Source organism: Oreochromis niloticus, linkage group LG11, assembly GCF_001858045.2.
Source record: "Oreochromis niloticus isolate F11D_XX linkage group LG11, O_niloticus_UMD_NMBU, whole genome shotgun sequence".
Classification (NCBI taxonomy): domain Eukaryota; kingdom Metazoa; phylum Chordata; class Actinopteri; order Cichliformes; family Cichlidae; genus Oreochromis; species Oreochromis niloticus.
This window is the reverse complement of record NC_031976.2, coordinates 6582224-6597999: the sequence shown is the minus strand read 5'-3', so window position 1 is coordinate 6597999 and position 15776 is coordinate 6582224. Positions and strand designations below refer to the sequence as shown.

General features: G+C 40.0%; 1 protein-coding gene across 2 annotated transcripts; it reads right to left on the bottom strand.

The window, feature by feature from the left end:
- Nucleotides 1-5019: 5019 nt before the first annotated feature.
- Nucleotides 5020-15466, bottom strand: si:dkeyp-84f3.5 (zinc finger protein 2 homolog). Of its 2 annotated transcripts, none has more exons than XM_005464898.4 (3): nucleotides 15204-15466; nucleotides 5586-7678; nucleotides 5020-5382 (listed from the first exon to the last, which is right to left on the bottom strand). In XM_005464898.4, the coding sequence occupies exons 2-3, from the start codon at nucleotides 7520-7522 to the stop codon at nucleotides 5376-5378; spliced, it is 1944 nt and encodes a 647-aa protein (XP_005464955.1). In that variant the 5' UTR covers nucleotides 7523-7678; nucleotides 15204-15466; the 3' UTR covers nucleotides 5020-5375. The 2 variants fall into 2 exon arrangements, with proteins under 2 accessions (XP_005464955.1, XP_025767510.1); XM_025911725.1 differs by lacking the exon at nucleotides 15204-15466 and adding an exon at nucleotides 11543-11706.
- Nucleotides 15467-15776: the final 310 nt, after the last annotated feature.

The following is a 15776-nucleotide window of genomic DNA, read 5'->3' as shown; positions in this document are numbered from 1 at the left end:
TTGACCTACTTATGACAACGCGCAGACAGAAAGGATTCTATGGGTCAACACAGATAGATGCTTGATATTAACAGTTGAAGTACAGCGCATATTTGATCGCCCAACATTCAGTTAATCAAAGGATAAGTGGAATTTGGATTTGTTTGTACACCTCCCAGTCTAAACAGTCAGACAAAAAGACATTGTATTACTTACAATTTTCTTTAGAGATCTCATACAGGTCTTGTCTTATGTACAAGGAATTTTGGTAAACTTAATCAGAAGGAGCATTTATCATCCATCACTACAATGGTATGTCTTCCACTAATACATTCTTTGTGACAGGATCATAACTCTATTCCAAGGTATCCAGAGGTCAAATTCAGAATGTCCTTCATTAGTAGTTGAGTATTGGTCTAATTTTGTATTAAAATGTGGTTGTGCTGTCATGCTCACGTGAAAAAGCTGTGTTCACAATTTAGTTTTGACTAGATGAAGAATTCATCTAAATAAGGGTAGGTGACAAAGTGCCCAGCGTAAAAGTTCGTAGGCAAAATTAGCCATTTTGATCATTCTGTCCAAGGCCTGATGAGAAAGTCAACATAATTACTCTAAAAGCAACCCAGAGTCAATCACAGCACACACAGGACTTCTAGTCTCTGGGCATCCATTACCAGTATGTGAATCAAGGTTGCAAATTGTTCCTGAGAATGAAACTATGTAAAGATTGGTGAGCATGTTCCTCTGTGTTGTTAAGGATACTAAGTATCTAAGTGACTGACAGTCTAATCCCTGAAGTTATTAACGCTAATGTCCATGGCTTTTCAAAAGAGAATGTGGATCATACTTATTTTTCCTTCTAAGTGTAGCTTCTACTTTTCAAGGTCTTTGAAAACAGATGAATATTCACAACAAGCACTGGACTATTTAACATTGGCAATATTTATATTGCTGTGTAAGCAAGTGAGGCTTAGCACTTAAGAACAAGAAGGCTCAAATCTCTTTAGGGTGCGTCTTGGAGGCAAACTACTGCCTGAGAAGTTAAACGTGGTAAATGCAATAAAAAGCAAACTCAAACTGCAACTAACCACTAAGGATAAGTACTCTTCACTACTGTTACTGTCTATGGAAGAGGAATAAATTTAGAATCAGAATATCAATGACATAGTAGCTCATTCATTTTATGATCCAAGTGTTTGCTAGAAGTTATTGGCAGTCCGTAGCATGAAATTGGCCAAGTGGCAGTGAAACTGTAACTTTGATGCAAAGTTCAATTCTTCAATTGTCACTACCGCTTGGAGAGTAAATAGTGAGTGTTGACAAATCAGTGACCTCCTTGCAAATTGCAGGCAATCTGCTTGTGAACAAAGCATTCACATTGATTTTTTTGGTACAACACCCATTTTGCGACCAATTTCACCTGTTGCCAGCCACTAACCTCCCTCCAACAACCACTTGGCAGCTGGTTGGGAATGACATCTTTCCCTTGTGACTAGAGGTTTCCACGGGGTCTCTGTCCAATCTCTAGACCTGTGTGACCAAGGCTACTACTGTAGCTGAGTCTTTTGCTGACACATTTGCCTATAGAGAAGCTCTTCAGTTGTTTACATGTTATACCTCCCCTCTTCTCTGATGGACCAACAACAGTACAAGCAAGAGTAGCCAAAAGATCGGCTGTACCATAGGTAGGCATGTAGACAGTCTGACTGCCAACGCGCTACCGCCGCTGATCCATAAAACCCCCATTTTCCCATGTGTGCAAGTTTCACTAAATTCTGATCAATACTGTAAGAGTAGTGATTCTAGTGAATTGTGGATAGATTGGCAATGGATGCCTTACCATGGCAATAACAAAGAGTGAGTCACCGCTCACACAGTTAAAAGGTTTTTAGCTTGAAGTTATACTTTAAAGTCCTGCCAGCTATAAAACCAGCAACAGTACTCCAACTTACAGTGCTCCTGCAAGAATCAACAATTACTAGTTTCCCATTGGTGCATCTGTGATTCATACAGGACCTGTGTCAGAACAGTGGCCATTCAACTTGAATTGCATTTTGGTTCAAGTGGCTAAAAATCACAATGTTCTCAATTTGACATGCACAAGTAGTGTGCGAAGGTTGAATGCTCAGATTGAAATTTCAGTTTGCCATCTGCTTGTCCATGGCATGCACCACTGTTGATTTTTGCCAAATGTTCCGCCATCAATGGCCCTGGACATTAGAATATAAGTTTGTGCTGACTGATCCTGGGGTACAAAAGCAGAGTACACCTTGCCTTCCCACCTGAAAACACAAGCAAGCACCTGCTCTAGGCTTGATACATCACCTTAGGGCCCCATTATACCCTAGTGTTGCTGTTGTTGAATAACGACGCATGGCTAAAGTGACTGTATATCCATTGACAAAAACCACGAGTGTATGATTGTGTCAATTTTTATCGCCATCAGTGTAGAAGCTCAGAGTTTCCCAGGTCTTACATGAGATTGAAAAGATGAGACTTTAAAAAGAAAAATCTGCAGTTTTGTTGTTTCTGATTTCAACAACTTCTACTCCTATACTGGCACTGATGTAGAGGTTTTGTCTGAGTGGCCATACCTATGGTTCAGAATATTGAGTACCTGTGCTCTCAGCAGTGGACTAAATAGTGGCATCACCATTTGCGTGCCACATGACCAGTGCAATAACCATAATGGGCCTTTTAAGTCTTCAACACTGCACTCACTATTGTGCTTCTTTTTTTTTGCTAGTCCTTGCCCCTTGCCCCATTTTTAAGTCTTGCACTTGTCTACCTACAGACCGACCAGACTACTGCTGTTGAGGTCCTTCATATCATTCAGCTGCCTCTTCTGAAGGTCTTTCTTCTAATGGTCACACTGACTCAGCACAACTATCATAGCTGGTGGAACTCTGCTCTGGAGGGCCACCTCAACTAGCACTTGGGGCAAAGCCAAAAAAGGACTACCAAACTGGAGTACCTCCAACCATGGGACAACATAATTACTGGAGATGTAGCTGAATATATTATATAGAAATGTGTGACGGAGTACTTGGTTAAAATATACAGTGGCTTGCAAAAGTATTCGGCCCCCTTGAACTTTTCCACATTTTGTCATATTACAGCCACAAACATGAATCAATGTTATTGGAATTCCATGTGAAAGACCAATACAAAGTGGGGTACACGTGAGAAGTGGAATGAAAATCATACATGATTCCAAACATTTTTTACAAATAAATAACTGAAAAGTGGGGTGTGCGTAATTATTCAGCCCCCTTTGGTCTGAGTGCAGTCAGTTGCCCATAGAGATTGCCTGATGAGTGCTAATGACTAAATAGAGTGCACCTGTGTGTAATCTAATGTCAGTACAAATACAGCTGCTCTGTGACGGCCTCAGAGGTTTCTAAGAGAATATTGGGAGCAACAACACCATGAAGTCCAAAGAACACACCAGACAGGTCAGGGATAAAGTTATTGAGAAATTTAAAGCAGGCTTAGGCTACAAAAAGATTTCCCAAGCCTTGAACATCCCACGGAGCACTGTTCAAGCCATCATTCAGAAATGGAAGGAGTATGGCACAACTGTAAACCTACCAAGACAAGGCCGTCCACCTAAACTCACAGGCCGAACAAGGAGAGCGCTGATCAGAAATGCAGCCGAGAGGCCCATGGTGACTCTGGACGAGCTGCAGAGATCTACAGCTCAGGTGGGGGAATCTGTCCATAGGACAACTATTAGTCGTGCACTGCACAAAGTTGGCCTTTATGGAAGAGTGGCAAGAAGAAAGCCATTGTTAACAGAAAACCATAAGAAGTCCTGTTTGCAGTTTGGCACAAGCCATGTGGGGGACACAGCAAACATGTGGAAGAAGGTGCTCTGGTCAGATGAGACCAAAATGGAACTTTTTGGCCAAAATGCAAAACGCTATGTGTGGCGGAAAACTAACACTGCACATCACTCTGAACACACCATCCCCACTGTCACATATGGTGGTGGCAGCATGATGCTCTGGGGGTGCTTCTCTTCAGCAGGGACAAGGAAGCTGGTCAGAGTTGATGGGAAGATGGATGGAGCCGAATACAGGGCAATCTTGGAAGAAAACCTCTTGGAGTCTACAAAAGACTTGAGACTGGGGCGGAGGTTCACCTTCCAGCAGGACAACGACCCTAAACATAAAGCCAGGGCAACAATGGAATGGTTTAAAACAAAACATATCCATGTGTTAGAATGGCCCAGTCAAAGTCCAGATCTAAATCCAATCGAGAATCTGTGGCAAGATCTGAAAAATGCTGTTCACAAACGCTGTCCATCTAATCTGACTGAGCTGGAGCTGTTTTGCAAAGAAGAATGGGCAAGGATTTCAGTCTCTAGATGTGCAAAGCTGGTAGAGACATACCCTAAAAGACTGGCAGCTGGAATCGCAGCAAAAGGTGGTTCTACAAAGTATTGACTCAGGGGGCTGAATAATTACGCATGCCATTACTCCACTTTGCAGTTATTTATTTGTAAAAAATGTTTGGAATCATGTATGATTTTCGTTCCACTTCTCACGTGTACACCACTTTGTATTGGTCTTTCACGTGGAATTCCAATAAAATTGATTCATGTTTGTGGCTGTAATGTGACAAAATGTGGAAAAGTTCAAGGGGGCCGAATACTTTTGCAAGCCACTGTATATGCAATGTTGTGAACAATGTGATTGACAGCTTTAAATGGCTCTTAAACATACTAACTGTCAGCACAATGGTTAAGTTTAATTATGCTTAGTTTTGGCAGTTTGAGTGTTGTTACTTTAAGATTAGTTTGCCTGATTTTTCATGTTCTTCTACTTAAAGTAACCAGGAACTTCCCTAGTTTTAACACTGCACTGTGACCTGCTGTCAACTAATAACGTTTTCGACTTTCGAAGACAAGTGTCGATATTTCCTCAACAGAAGTGGTTTCTTAGATACTATAATTCTTAAGTAATGCAAAAAAAAAAAACCCACCAAAAAAACAAAAACATAACTACAGATTTTTGAAGAGCAAAACATGATCTTGAGTTATTTCTTGGTACAACTTTATTGGCACAATTACCTTACTAAATGACAATGCAATCCTTTCAAAATAAAGATGTATGCATAAGATTTAAAATACTATTAAAAAAAAGTTACATTTTTGCAAGTAAAAGATGAATGCAGCAATTTGACTTACACTGACAGCATAGGTAACCATTAAAAATACAATGGAATAAACAACATATTTACTTTCAACTGCAACAATAGTTTGAGACAGAATAATTAAAATAAATATGCATTCTAGCCATAACAGGCAAACACTGCATTTGTAACCCATTTTCACGATGATTTTAATGAAGAACTGATTTGGTATGGTCTCCACTTGTGCTTCATTTCCAAGTTTAATCTCTGAAATTCACCAAACATACTTTTCATGTCATGCCAATGGAAATTGTATAAAAGTACTTATATAAAATGACCAACACAAACAAACTTTACAGTCCATATTTAGAGTTATCCAATTAGATGCATTCTAAAGTCAAAAACACTCAACTCTCTACAGCTTAATTGTTGGCAGGAATAATGAAAAATGCGTCTGACAGGATAGTTACCCATTGTTTTCTGAACCATGAGAAGTCTGATGCTGAAGGAACGTCTCCAAGCATGAGAATGTCTCAGTACACTCTGTGCACTCATAGACAGCCTCTGAAGAACTTCCTTTATCATTTTGAGTATGGTCCATATAGTCATCCTCTATGTCCTCTGCATTACCCTTTTCCAAGACAGCATCCACACTAGTACCAGTGCCATGAGATGTTTGTCCAGCATCATTCACTTCCTCAGTGCTTGGGTGATTCTGAAGATGAAGCTCAAGGGATGAGGAATTCCTAAATTGAGCTGGACACTGGGGACACTTGTTGGGCTCCTTTTTGTGGTAACGCAAGTGCCGTTGGTACACACATAACAGCCCAAATCTCTTTCCACATTCCTGGCATTTGTAGTTAACTCTACCTGCTTTTCCTGATTGTTTATCATTTTGATTCTGCTCAGGTGAAGCTACAGCTTCATAATCAGAAGAGCTCTTGGTGTTTTCGTTAAGAGGGCTCATGTTTTTCTCACTATTACTAAGAGAAGTATATGGAGGACCTTTTGGTGGAGCTGTGTACAAGTGTTTTAAACCTGGCTTCTTATCCAATTCAGCTTTGTGATACATGACTACATGTCTCCTCAAATCGCAGCGCTGAGGAAAATGCCTACCACAAAACACACATGTGTGCATTGTACCTTTATGGTATCTCATGTGCCGGGATAAACTACTAGAATGATTAAAGACACGATGACAGTGCTTGCATGGATGGAGCTTTCCATTTGGATTACCCCCTCTTCTACGTCTGGCTTTAGGTTGGACCCTTTGCTTTAAAGGTTTTTGGGACTCTTGATTCATCTGATCTATTTCCTCCTGGGTTTGATGTGTGAGATGATGTTCCTTTAAAGCTGCTAACTTCTGGAAACGATCCCCACATAAACCACATCTATATGGTGTGAAAGAGTAGTCATTGTCATCGCTACTATGCCTAAAGATTTTAGTCTCCCCATTCTGCATATCAATCGCTGTGCCATTACTATGGCAGTTTTCAAGTTGCACATTGTGTAGGTCCTTAGAATTTATGTCAATGTCAATTTCGATTTCAGATTCAAATAAAGCATCAGGTTCTTTCCCCTTGCAATGGTAGAGGGAATGTGTCTGGAAATCTGACATCCAGAAAAAATTCAGTTTGCACTTCTTACAAGGATATGTTTTCTCAAGCTTTTTTTCCTGCTTATTCTCAGATTTACCCAGAGCTGTACCTTTGGAAATAGGGTGATTTTCTTTCTGGTGAGCATTCAGTGCATCTGCTTTCAGGAATCGCTTACCACAAAGACGACAGCAGTGAAACCTTTCATTTAAGTGGTCATGGAGGTGTCTCTTGAGATCCTGCCTATCTTCAAAGATTTTGCAACACAAAGTACATTTGTATCCTCGTTCTGTGTTTCGATATTGCTGGTGACGATGTAAACTCTGCAAGCTATTAAATGATCTGTTACATATTTCACAGCGGTAATGTCCCTGGCGAGACTTGTCTGAGTTCACATCTGACGGCCTTGGCCTGAATACCTCTTTGTAAGGAGCAGGCTGCGATTTTACGTTTGGAGATACTGGCCTTACAGAGGATGGGAAATGTGAATGTGATGGCAAAACTCCAGGAGATACTGGCTTCAAAGAAGAATGTGACTGTGTCAAACCATTCACAACTGTCAGTGTACCATTTTCTTGTAGCACATATTCTCGGGGGACTTCAAATCCGTTAGATGAGCCATCAAAGGAAAATGACTCCAAAGGTCCATGAACTGCCATGTGTGCCAATACATTAGCATATTGACTGAATCCGTCACCACACTCAGTGCAGATGAAGTTAATTTCTGCAGCTGAATTGGCTGAAGACGCACTGTTTCCAGACTTCTGCTTCTCCATTACGAAATGATTTTGTCCATGTACAGATGGCATCATTTTTTAACCGGTATGTACAAGTAAAACTATCCAGACACCAAGAAAACTGGTCTCCATGTGGCCATCAGTGGGTTTGCTCAACACCCTGGTATTTGAAAAAGATGTGTTTTACAAGATGCATGTTGACTCCTCTGCTTTTCCATGCTGGATTAGGACCTGGAGGGATGAAAGAAAAGTATTACGAAACAACTAACTCCAAAGTTTGTTTAAAATTCAAACTGTATGACAAGTAGTGCAAGTCAGAATTCATTTCCCATGATCTACGCTAGGCAAAAAATAATGATTAATAGAAGTTAAACCTGCCTAAAACACCTATTATAAATTCTGTATCAATAGATCCGGTAAGGTCCAAATGACGCAAGTTGTGTCAGACAGTAAGCGTCCATGTGTGTGAAAGTTTTTTAGTCAAACATGTGAACTCTACCACAGAGACTTGCATTATAACACACCAACTATCCATGCGCCTTTCAGGTAGACTTCAAAGACATGTAACAGAAATGACCAATCATCTGCGGCACCTGCAGTCCAGAGCACAATTACCAATTAACTGTGCATTAACTGCCAAAATGTTTCAGAGCTCGACTATATTCAATCAGTGCATCGGATAAAGCTATCTGAATAAGTCCCCAGTGATAAAGGCCAAGTCACTGGTCTGTGACCATCTCGCAAACACCTACCCTGACAGAACAATGTGTATTCTCCAGTTGTTAGTGGTTGCTGGTAACTGAAGGTGTGAAATTGGTCACAAAAAGGTGTGCAGTGCTGAAAACCTTACGTGATCATTTCTGTCTGCATATAAGACACCAACTCCTCTGCAAACTAATTCAAAGTGCTTCCACAAGTAGTGATACTGAATGTGACCGCCACTGGAGAACTTTTACTTTTAAGGCAAACATTTTTGTTTCGCGTTTCACTTTAAGTTTTACTACAGTTTGGAGAATTAATGGTGAGACAAGTCAGTTTGTTCCATGCAAACTATGAGCACCCGTGACTTTTAGCTGCAGCCCCCTCTTTACAACTGATGAAACCTAGCACCAACCAGCAGGGAATAGACGTCCCACATTCCCAGTGACTGGAGGGGGCCAGCAGAGGAAAGGTCTGCTAAGGGTGGGTGCTGCAGTATTCACAGACACAAGAAAGAAAGTCTTTTAAGGACCATCATCTTATTTTGCTTATCCAGGCCCGGGTCGCGGTGGCAGCAGCCTAAGCTGAGAAGCCCAGATCTCCCTCTCCCCATCCACCTCCTCCAGCTTGTCCGGGGAACACCCGAGAGATAGGATCTCTCCAGCGTGTCCTGGGTCTGCCCCGGGGCCTCCTCCTGGTGGACATGCCCGGAACACCTCGCCCAGGAGGCATCCTTGTCAGATGCCCAAACCACCTTAAGTGACTCCTTTCAGGGATCGGTAAGGATCATAAAGAACAATTTTTAATCTGCACATTAAAAAAAGTAATGTTTTTAAAGTTTTCAAGTCAATGAACTAATGATCAGTGTCTTTTCTGTACATTATCAGAATTTAGAGCTTCTTGGTGTCACTGACCTTTCAAAACGCAGTAGCAGATCACATTTAAGGCTGCTTTTAGCCTTAGGCTGTCGCTTATAGCCTGTCACTGAGTTGTGCCATCTGCCCTTTTAGAATTCCCAATTCCAGCCCTCATCTTGTTGAATAACAGTATCTTGCATGATGATCAAGTAGGCATCATTTCATCAATCTAGACTAGGACTGGGCCATATCATACCGTTCACGGTAATACCGGTATAATGTTGGACAACGATCAGAAAATGAAATATCTCTATAGAATGTGGGTAAAACGCACATGCGCAGTGCCTTTGTTTTCATACGCACATGGCAGAAAAAGCATGGCGGCGACGGAGAACGAGAAGGGTGAAAGCGGATCGTTGAATGAAACGGATGAACCAGAATTAGTTTGTAAAAATGCTGCAACTTTAGTGGTGTGGAACTGGTTTGGCTTTCATCCATCAGATACACAACAAAGCACTACTTTTGGTAGCGCATGCTAGAGGGCCGTCGTTATTACCGTGTGTTTTGGAAAATACAGCACACTTAAAATCAATCCTTTGATTTTTCTGAGAATCGACGGTGCCCCTTATAATCCCGTGTGCCTTATGTATGAATTCTGGTTGTGTTTACTGAGCTCGAAACGATTTTATGTGGTACACGGCACTCGAAAATCTGTTAAATATTTTAGTATGGCTTTGCTAAGCTACGAACCCGCAGCGCTTGATGGTAGGGCTGTACGATATGACCAAAATCTCATATCCCGATATTAAGACATCTATCATCCGATAACGATATAAATCACAAAAATGTAACATTTTCTGTAAATTCTGTGAATGTCGGGCAGCTCGACTTGCGTGAAGTGTTTCCAGCTGGGCGTCGCGTACCTGGAGTCGAGTGTTTTAACTGATGCATGAAACGATACATTTTTAGACATAGGTTGTAACGGCCGCCGTTTTCTTTGTGAGTATTTATTACACAGCGTGCTGCGGGGAAAAGCCTGTTCTAACGTTTGAGTCTAAGGTTTATTTTTTAGCACCTGACGGCTCTTTTTTGCTTCTCATCCGTAAATACTCTGCATCTTTCACGTGATTCCGTTTATTTTGAAAAGTCTCAACAGGATCTTGAGCTTTATTGTGAAAGGTTTATGTGGAAAATAAACAAGCGGACACGAGGTGGTTTTACCGTCGTTGTTGCTAATGACAACGCATAAAAACAAGCGCTTGTCCGTCTGTAGTGTGGTTATATTAAATATAAGAGAAAGAGAGAACTTTAGGAAATTAATATAGCCACTACAGTGACCATCAAAATAATGAAAAAATATTGCCGTAAACAGTTTATTTTGTGACACCACGAAACAAACGATAGCGTAAAATGAAACGATAGACGTTTTTCTATCGTCATCCGATATATATCGTTATATCGAACAGCCCTACTTGATGGATTGTCGGAGCATTACGGCTACCGTAGTCGGGAGCCTCGCAGAGGGATACGTACTGTGCTTCAACATAATATTACCGTATTTTGTGTGTATAACCTCTTTTTAAGTTTTGTTGGTTATGCTGAGGATATGTCGGCCAATTTCTACTGGAAATGCTTTTGGTTAAACTGTCAGCAAGGAATTTGCATTTGCACTGTTAAGTTTTTATATAACTTTAATGCACATAAAAAACAGCTGCTTGTTTAAGTAAAACTACACTCATGTTTTGTTTTGGTTTTTTGCACTAATAAAGTTGTGGAGTGGTAAAGTATTTTTTCTAGTGTCAATTATATTGTCAGTTATATCGTTATCGCAAATTTTCAAATGTATATCGTGATAAATATTTTTGGTCATATCGCCCTGCTCTAATCTAGACCCATCTTGGCACCAGTGCAGACCTTACTCTGCAGACTGGACACTGCCCTTGATGCAGCAGAGGCACATTAAATTAAATGCCTTAGTCATTACCAAATTAAAATTAACAGAAGCTACTAATTGAATATTTAGTGTAACGCCTGGATTCATGTTACCCAACAACAAAATGGGAATAACCAAGGTCAAGTACACCAAGTGGCTGATACTGTCAAGTATCAGCATAAAAAGAAAATGTTGCGCAGACGTAGCTCACTTTACTAGAGTTTCGTAATGTCCTGGCGGTTATCCTAGGCTGCAAATGCTCCAGTTAAAAAACAGCATCTAAAAACACAACTGCCTAGTCCCTTATGATGTTCACTTCTATTTATTTAGTTTGTTTTCTCAAAGTGACCACTAGGGTAACTTTGCTCAAGCATCACAACAGCTAGCACTAAGTTTTACACGCAAAAATGAACTTCTTCATATTTACAACTAAATTCAAGCCTAACTACTGCTACTTCCCACTGTTTATTTTTTACTTTCACAAGTAAAAAAAAAAAAACAACATTTTTTTAACTTTAAAAAATCCATGCTTTCATCATGGTAAAAAAACCTCTGGTTTCTGGCTCATTATTTTACTCAAGCCGGTCACCGGTAACTAACACTTACCTTGTGGATACACTGCAGTTATAAGGAGAAGCAAAGAGACATTGTCATACTGCTGCTTGATCAGAACAGTTCCCTTTCTGGACCAGCAAACACTGTACTCAACACAGTCTGGAACCACCCAAGACAACATTACAGTGACAGTCACCCCACTTGCGTGCACTTCACAGTGTCTGTGTCAACATTTCACACACACACACACACACACACACACACACACACACACACACACACGCACCAAAGAAAGACTGTAGCTCAGCACCGACAATAAAAGCCCCACTGAATCTAGGTCACACTCAGGGAGGAGGACTTGGAAGTAGTCTAAGTGGGAAGGCTCAGCTGGTAACAAGAGGCAATGGAAAAATGAACATGATGATATTCCAAAAATCAAGTAAACAGCACCTTTTCATGCATGTTCACCCTGTATATAATTAACAATTACATTCTTTAGCAGTAAACAGATATGCTCACCCTTTTCCCAAAGTATTGGCATCTTCAATAGATGCTCATGGATTACGTTATGAACACAAAAATGGACTTGCACACTTCATGAAAATGTATAAGCACTGTGCTCAATACGTTTCTGCCATTAGATAATGATCTCAGGGAACAATAATGGCTGAATGATCAGCAAAAGCTTGCCAATGAAGGTGATTTTTCACTTGATTCCCAATTAAGGCGTTACATTAATATTAGCATTATGTTCTTCATTGCAATTTTATTTTCTTGTCTAATCTTTGCATACAAGTGACACTAAAAGACAGAAGTGTCTGCAGTCTTTAAAATAAATGGGCGATTGTGGATCTGCTTCATTGGTTCATCATTATCAAATGGGAAAAAATAAATAAAAGCCAGGCATTTTCTGTCTGTTAGTTTGATTATCAATGAATTTTGTAATTGTAAGAATCTCCTCCCACCAAGTGTGTTTGTTGGTGAAAGACTGTGAGGGAGAGCAAAGTGAAAGGGTAAAGAGACATGTGTGCCATTTTATTAAAAAATGGTTTTTAAAAAAGAATAAATTAGTAAAATCAGGATAGTGTTAAGCTGTAATACAGTCTTAGTTGTTCATTTAATAGCTACCCACTAATGGATATTAATTATGAAACCTAAATCATTCATTTGTGTATAAAAACAAAACAAAACCTCCCTCAAACAAGCTCTATTACACCACGTGCTGTAGATTGAGGGTAAATAATACTACTTTAATTGGTGAGCATTAATCCCATTCTCTACTTTGCTGGGAATGGCACTCATTATTTGCAATCACACAGTAGGAAGACTGAACCATGGATCAGATCACCCACCCCTTGTGCCCAGGTTTTAAATGGCGGGGAAATCTCTGTATATTGTTGGCTTTTATTTGGCATTTGCTTATCTTTTGCACAAAAAAGGTATTTTATCTACTCAATTTGTACACTATGTCTAGAATCAGTAACAATCAAACAGCTTTCTTGATACTAAAAAAAAAACCTACTTCCCTTACAAGCACACTTGATTATCACCACCAGTAAAATTATAATCAATAAACATCTTCACCAAAGGACAATGCTGATAAAAACAAAGCAGCCTGAGTGACCTGGTTAGACAAGTAACCTCAGATGACAGTGCAGCCTCTGTTGCATATCCAAAGCAGTACACCACAATCTTGGCATCAAGGTCTTTGTCAAAGTTTAATGTGTCTTTTCCACTGGTTCAAAGTAATGTAGTGCTACCCAGTTTAGGAAGTCTTTTACCTTGTTCAGAGGTTTTTTTTTGTTTTTTTTTAAATCAGCTATAAGGTGGATAACATCTACCTAGATTGGTTACATACAACAACAGTCCTATGAATGCAATTCTTTCTATATTTAATGTAAATTTTACACAGTTACATCTGTCCAGGGAGGAAGAATCAACCATTGTGAATCAATTTCACCTGCTTTGATGCAAATGAAAGTGATTTCAGACTCAGTTCTTTCAAGTCTGTTACCTGTACACACTGCTCAACTGCAAAACCATTGTTATTGCAGATTATCTTGTTGCTGCCTGTCCAGTGCACCCATTTTCACTTTCATTTACACCAAAGCAGATAAGTGATTCACAATAGTTTATGCTTCCTAACTGAACTGACTGATAGTTCTGAAGTGAAACTGACTTTGTGTTATAAAGCAATGAATGAGCAGCATATAAACAGACATAAAATTGCTTTAACTTCAGACATATGCGGTTGGGGCATGGAAAGACCGAGAGCAGTAAGTGATTTAACCGACTATAATTAGCTAACATAGCTATAAGATGAACAGTGGATTGGACAGATATAAAAACAAACACACAAAAATTAAATTCACAATGGTGGCAAAGAGCTTGTCCCTCAAGGAATATCATCCCTTGTTTTGAGATACTTCAGGCTGAGTGCCAGTGACTAACTAACAAAAAACAAATCATAATATGCAAACACTGCTGTTGAGTTCTGTTTGTGCTGCAAAGTAAGACAACTAACCTATTTAACAGGCTGAAAACACTCAGGCTGCAGAAATATGAATGCAAGAATGCCAGGAAAAACAAAACAATGGTTGCTACTGGAAACATCAGCTCAGATGTCCATAGAAGAGAGTCTATACAGTGCGTCACCGTATCCACCAAGCTCACAAAGATGCACTGAAATCAGTAATGCAGTCATACTCCTTTCGGCCCAAGTTACATGTCTAATAAATACAGTGATTAACAAAGGCTTTAGGAAAAAGGACATTATCTCCTCAAGCAATAATTTTTTCCAAACCTTTAAAACACTAAAGCTTCTGATTAGTCTGCCTTGAATTCTTCTCAGATGATTTCATTCCATGATAGCATATTTATTTATTTATTTTTAGTTTTCCTATTTTGTTTCTAAAAGATGCATTCAGGTCAGATGAATTAGTGCCTGATAGTCTGCAATGATGTTTTGAGAAAAAGGAGTGGAGCACAGTGTAAAAGTAGCATTTAGGCGAAAGCCGAGAATCAGTTTCATTTTCACGTGAAAACTTGCACATTAAGGGCAATATCGTACACCGTGGATGTGAAAGCACTGTTATCTACCTGACAATCAAATAAAAATATTTATATCCAAAAGAACAATCGTGCTAAATATTAATCAAAACAGTCGTGATTATCATTTTGTCCATACAGCCCTAGAAGCAATATAATTATCACTGTAAAAAACAACAACAACAAAACATCAATTGTGCAAATTATGAAAGAAATACACCGTGCAAACTTATTTTTTCCTCTTGTTTTCCCCATTACAGATAAGAAGCTTCGGAAAGTATCATCCATCGCCATTAAACACAAAGAGATTTGTTTACGGTTTAGCTTAAGAGTACCGGTTTACAAAGAAGCTGTATGCCGCCGTTTGTCGTCTCGTTAGCATACTTTGTGAAAGTCATACTAAAATAAAATACATTATGCGCTGACAAAGGCTGAGCGAAAAAAAACAACGTTAAAAACAAGCGTGAAGGAAAGCCACACACGTTTTACCTTCGTCTAAAGCTGTGGGTTACCACTGTAGCCACACAGCTAACGCTAGGAGCTACTGCTGCTAGCCTGCGCTTCATAGTAGTGGTATAAACGCACTGCAGTTCGATATATATATCCAAAAAGGCATCTTAGTGTTCAAACTGTCACTCGAGCAGTCAACTTTGACATGACTTACCATTAAATCACAGAACGTCACAAATCACCCCTGCAGGATCCTGCTTCCTTCCACTGTCGGGCTACTGAGTGCTGCAGGCCGAGGTGTCTCCTCCTGCGATTACTTCTTCCCATTACTGCGCTGCAAGTCAGCTTACCGGCGCATTAGCGCCACCTGCTGATCTGGAGTATGGACGAAAGAGCAAGCATTTATTTATTTTTTGTAATGAGCTGCTTCTCAAGAGGGACGCTGTTCAGAGGATCTAAGGATTTGGACGTGAAGTAACAGTAAAACCCAGGAGATGGCAGTAGTGCAAGCTCTTCTGGCGCCCCCCATGTGCGGCAGCCTGTTACAGCAGTTCTGCTCATTCTGAGTTTCTTTCTTTCTTATCTTTTTTCTTCTCATAATTTTTTATAACTAACGTATTAGTAATTAGACTCTGCAACTATGTTCTACCGTTTTGTGCTAGTTCTGGTCATTTTTCTTAGTTTTTTTTCACTTTTTTCACCCGTGTCTGGGGACCCAGAGCAGGGATCCTTTGTTTACAGCAAGGATCAGCTGTTAGCGATGCGTCCCACAGCGGTACTGCCGGCG

Coding starts and splice junctions, on each gene's coding strand:
- si:dkeyp-84f3.5 (XM_005464898.4), bottom strand. CDS start 7,522: ATGATGCCATCTGTACATGGACAAAATCATTTCGTAATGGAGAAGCAG.